At 36.5% G+C, this 5286-nt stretch overlaps 1 protein-coding gene across 1 annotated transcript in view; it reads right to left on the bottom strand.

Annotated features, from left to right (window-relative positions):
- Positions 1 to 5224, bottom strand: part of LOC106462896 (RNA polymerase-associated protein CTR9 homolog) — a 13991-nt gene extending 8767 nt beyond the window's left edge. Inside the window, exon 1 of the mRNA XM_013922861.2 lies at positions 1224 to 5224. Within this exon, the coding sequence (XP_013778315.1) occupies positions 1242 to 5033 (3792 nt within the window). The 5' untranslated portion in view covers positions 5034 to 5224 and the 3' untranslated portion in view covers positions 1224 to 1241. The remainder of the gene's footprint in view (positions 1 to 1223) is intronic.
- Between the last annotated feature and the right edge of the window lie 62 nt (positions 5225 to 5286).

Raw genomic sequence — 5286 nt, 5'->3', positions numbered from 1 at the left:
AAAGAATTGAAAGTTGGTGGCAGGCAGCTAATTGCCTTCCCTCTAGGTAGCAATTCAAAAAGAATTGAAAGTTGGTGGCAGGCAGCTAATTGCCTTCCCTCTAGGTAGCAATTCAAAAAGAATTGAAAGTTGGTGGCAGGCAGCTAATTGCCTTCCCTCTAGGTAGCAATTCAAAAAGAATTGAAAGTTGGTGGCAGGTAGCCAGTTGCCTTCCCTCTAGGTAGCAATTCAAAAAAGAATCAAAAGTTGGCAGGTAGCTAGTTGCCTTCTAGGCAGCAATTCACAAAAAGAATTGAAAGTTGGTGGCAGGCAGCTAATTGACTTCCCACTAGGTAGCAATTCAAAAAGAATTGAAAGTTGGTGGCAGGTAGCCAGTTGCCTTCCCTCTAGGCAGCAATTCAAAAAGAATCAAAAGTTGGTGGCAGGTATCCAGTTGCCTTCCCTCTAGTTAGCAGTTCAAAAATAATCAAAAGTTGGTGGCAGGTATCCAGTTGCCTTCCCTCTAGTTAGCAGTTCAAATAAAAATAAAAAAAGTTAACAGTGGGCTCTGCTAACCAGTTGCCTTCCCTCTAGTCAACAGTTCAAAATTAGTGGCAGATAGCCTTGGTAAAATGAGCAAGTTTGGTGACAATGGTAATCAAGCCCAAAAACCTTGAATAATGATCCCTCCCCATAATCACCAAAACATAAATTAGAAGTAAAAAAAAAAACTTATAAGGCTAAAATTGGGCAGAGTTTAACAAAAAACAAACATAATAGCAATATTCTAATTACTTAAATAATTGGAATAATCAAAAATAAAAAAAGAAAACATAATTTTGATTGGTTGGTTATTTTTGTGAAAATTAATTTAATCATAATTATGATTAACTGATTTTATCATAATTTTGATTAACCGATTACTTTATGTGACACTAATTGAGGTTATTATTGCTCATAAGTAATCATCCAGTTCTTGTCAAAATATTTAGGGTTTTATCATTTTTTGGACGTGATTTACCAATTTTTGTGAGAATAGCCATGAATTCATTTTGCACAAAGTTTACATTTAAATTTTTATATAATTCAACCAAAATGCAATAAAACATTAAACAACTGCTTAGTAAAAGATTTGGGTTCAGCAAAATATCATAACCCTAAATATTAAGGAGCCTAAGGATGTGTATGTATGTTGGAATTCCCTAAAGATTATTGGATTAATAAAAAAATCACCATCTAATTACCTGTCACAAAGTTAAAAATCAGTCACTATCACTGGAGTTATTTTGGGCATTCTCTTCAGATTCAACAGGGCTGTTTTGTGGTGACCTTCCTTCACTGCCAGATTCAGCATCATCCCCCTTTCTTGATTCGTCATCTGAATTATGTTTCTCAGATCTGTCTGTGGCATTCTCCTCTTGATCTGAATGCTCCGAGGCATTTCCTTTTCCAGATTCTTCAGATGCAGAGGCATTGTCTTCTTTTTCAGAATGTTCTGAGTCATTTTCCTCTTTTTCAGATTGCTCATGGACACGTTGTTCCTCATCAGAATTCTCTGAATAATTCTGCTCTTTTGCTGACTTGACTGAACCACTATCTTCATCAGCTGAACCATGTTTATCAGAAGCATCATCATCTGTGCCTCGTTTAACAGAGGCACCATCGTCATCATCTGACTGGTGTTTATCTGAAGCACTGTAACCTTTTTCTGATCTTTCTGCATCAGATTCATTCTCAGAAGATTTCCTGTCCTTATCATCATCAGTTTTGTTTGACCTTTCTGATTTCTCTTCATCAGACTCAGAAGAAACCACTTTACGTCTCTTGTGCTTTTTTTCCTTTTCAGAACCATTATCAGAATCAGAAGCTATTTTCTTTTTAGTTTTTTTTATATCACTATCAGAACCACTTTCACTGTTGGACGATATATCTTTTTTACTGTTATTTCTTACATCTTCATTACTGGCACTACCTCCTTGATCTTTATTTTTCCTTTTGTCATCACTGTCAGAATCATCACTTGATGAAATTGTTGCTTTAGAAACAATTCGACTTCGTTGTTTTGCTGTCAAGCCATCATCCAGTACTTTCTTGGACTTCTTGCTTTCTTGACGTTTAGAAGGTTTCCTACGTTTGCGGTCTTTCTGAGATGTTTCTTCATCTTCACTATCATCTTGTGGTCTTCCACTTCTTTTACGATGGATCTTTTTCTTCCTTTTCTTTTCTCCATCAGCACCTTCAACTCCTTCAGATCCACTGACAGGCCTCTTTTTTTTCTTTTTAGGCTCTCCTCCTTCACCACTACTGGATCCATCATAAATGTAATCATCTTGAGTTTTCCTTCCACGGCCTCTTTTATGTGTCTTTTCTTCTGAAATTTCATCAAATACCAGCTTATTCTTGCTCTTCTCAACAAACTCTTGTCTTTTTTGGATTAACTCCTGTTCTTGACGTTGTTTTTCTTCATCAGCAATACGTTTCTCCTCTAAAATTTTCTGTCTTAAAATTTCTCTTTCTTCTTCCTGTTTACGGCGAAGTTCTTGCTCTTCTTCATCCAAACGACGGGCTCTTGCTACATGATACTGTGCTTGGCTTAAGAGGTCCTGACACTGTCTAGCTTCAGCATTAGCTTGAGCAAGATCATATTTCATACGATCACCATGAACACTAAGGTACTGAAAATATCTGTGAGCAAGCCCAAGTTCATGGACAGCATTCAAAACAGTTTTAAGATTACTTTTTTCATCTTTTAAAACATGTGTTGCAAGACGCTGTAACACCAAGGCAATATTATACAACAGAACAGTATCCTGTGGGGCAACACGTCTAGCTCTCAAAAGTACTTGTTTACATTCTCGCAATTTTCCACATCTAAAGTAAGCTCTTCCTAAATACATCAAAATTTCTCCATTATGATACTTGAAAAACTTCTTCAAACAATTTTCATACATCTGAATGGCTGCAACATATTGACGCTGTTCAACATAAACATGAGATATGTTCAGCCAAACATCACAAAAATCAGCAGTAGCCTCACGAACCTGTGCAAAGACATCTCTCGCTTCAGTAATGTACCCCTTATGTGCAAGAACTGCTCCTATGCCATTGGCTGCCCAAATATTTTTGGGATCTATGCGAAGTACTTGTTTGTAAATGGCAATTGCTCGATCCTGATGTCTCTTTTCTTTTTCTTTATCTCTTGTAGGTTGGTGCAGTGTCTGCAACCAAACATTTCCTAAAGCAACAAGAGAGTATGTATCATTTGCTGTTACATCCTGTTTTAAAATACGCTCAAATTTTTTTTGCCCAGGGCCCCACTCTTGTTTTGCAAGATGAAGATTACCAATTAATGACCATGCATCAGGATGGTCTTGATTAACTTGCAAAGCTTCTTTAAACCAATCAGAAGCTTCATAAATCTGACCCCTATCTCTTGCCATGCATCCTAGTCGGAGATAGCAGTCAACATAATTAGGATGCTCTCTTAAAATATTTTTGTATAGTCTTTCAGCTTTGTGAAACTGACTTAGAGCCTCAAATAAGCGAGCAAGATTGTAATTGGTTGTGACAGAAATTGCACTATAATAATGTTCATCATGCTGTGCTTCATTACGGGAACGTTCTAGTGATGCCTCATAATATTTCTTAGCCTCCTGCAAATTACCTAAGCGAAAATGAAGTGCTCCTACATTGTTTAATATTTCTGGAGGAACATCAGCTTGAACTTTTTCATTCAAAATTCGTGTAGCTGTGCCATAAGCAGACAGTGCTCCTTGAATATCTAACTGTTCAAGAATTTGAGCAAGTTCAATCCATGCTTCTACATCATCTGGAAATTGCTCAGTTACTTTTTTTAAATGAGATTTTGCCTGATCTCTTTTAGACTGACTATTAGAATGAGCATACAGAGATCCCAGTATCTTTATAGTTTCATAATTTCCTGGCTGAGCTTTCAATACTTTTTCAAAACACTGTGCTGCATTTTCAGTATCTCCTCTATAAATGTACATCTGACCTAGGCCAAAATGTGGTAACACAAATGATGGTGAAGCAAACTGAGTAGCCTGGTAATAATATTGGAAAGCTTGATCATAATCTTGCTGTATGTGAAATGCTCGAGCTAGCTGATAACAGCTCTCTGCACGCATTGCTTCATTTTCAGTGTTATGAAAAGCATGAAGAGCTAGATGCTGCACCTTTCCATAATCTTTCTTAAAAAAAAAATGGTTGGCTAAATGATTGAGAACCATTGGGTTTGTAGAATCAATTCTATAAGCTTTGGAAAGCATCTGTACCCCATTACGAATTGATTCTGAAGATTTTAAATTCAGCTCAAGAACTGCTAAACCCACTAAAGCACCAACACACTGTGGATCCAGTTGCAAAGCTCGTTCAAAAGCAAGTTTTGCCTTTTCATGTTTTCCAAGTTTATAAAAGCAATGTCCCATTCCTAATCTAACTGCTGCAGGACATTTTGGGCTTGTGCGAAGTGCTTTTTTATAAAAAGCTAGAGCTCCTCTAAAATCTTTTTTGTTGAAAGCTATACAGGCTTTACCAAGTAAAGAGGGGATGTTGTTTGGGGACTGATTGAGAACAAAATTAAACTGAGCATCAGCTTGATCCATCTTATCTCCTTCCAACATACAAAAGTAAGCTCGACCCAAGAGGTGATTTTGATCATACATTATAATTTTGTCAGCAGTAGTATATAAAAGAGTAGCTTTAGTAAATAACTCTCTTTTCTTATCCTTGTTTTTCTCTTTGTTTGCCTGCTGAACATAAAAAGCTGCTAAAGTATCCAATGCCTTCATTTGGTCATGTTCGAAATCCCTATAATCTAAGTTGGCATCAGATCTGGAAATATCAAGCAACTTTATAAAATCTTCCACTTTTCCTTGGCGATAATATTCCAAAGCAAGTGTAACCCATAAGTGGAGTTGGGCTTGTTCCTGCCGTAAAATTCCCAAAACTTCATCTCCTTCAGGCAGTTGATCCAAATCAAGCTCTATCACCTCGTCTGTATCACGAAGTGGAATTTCGACTGATCCTGCCATTTTATATTTGAACTGATTTCTAAATATGATCTAAAAATTCGAGTTAAAATAAAAATGTAAGAATATTAAAGTGCCGCGATATGAAGTATTTTTATCACTTACGCTGAATCATGAACACGGAGACCTAAATCACACCTATCAAACTCTTTAGAGTTACGGTTCAGACGACAGCCATCTTAAAAAGTCGGAACTTTGCTGCACTCTGGTGTATTATATATTCATATATATATATATATATATATATATATATATA

The sequence above is a fragment of the Limulus polyphemus genome, unplaced genomic scaffold, assembly GCF_000517525.1.
Source record: "Limulus polyphemus unplaced genomic scaffold, Limulus_polyphemus-2.1.2 Scaffold1277, whole genome shotgun sequence".
Classification (NCBI taxonomy): domain Eukaryota; kingdom Metazoa; phylum Arthropoda; class Merostomata; order Xiphosura; family Limulidae; genus Limulus; species Limulus polyphemus.
The sequence above is the reverse complement of the archived record's forward strand: the minus strand, read 5'-3'. Positions and strand labels throughout refer to the sequence as shown.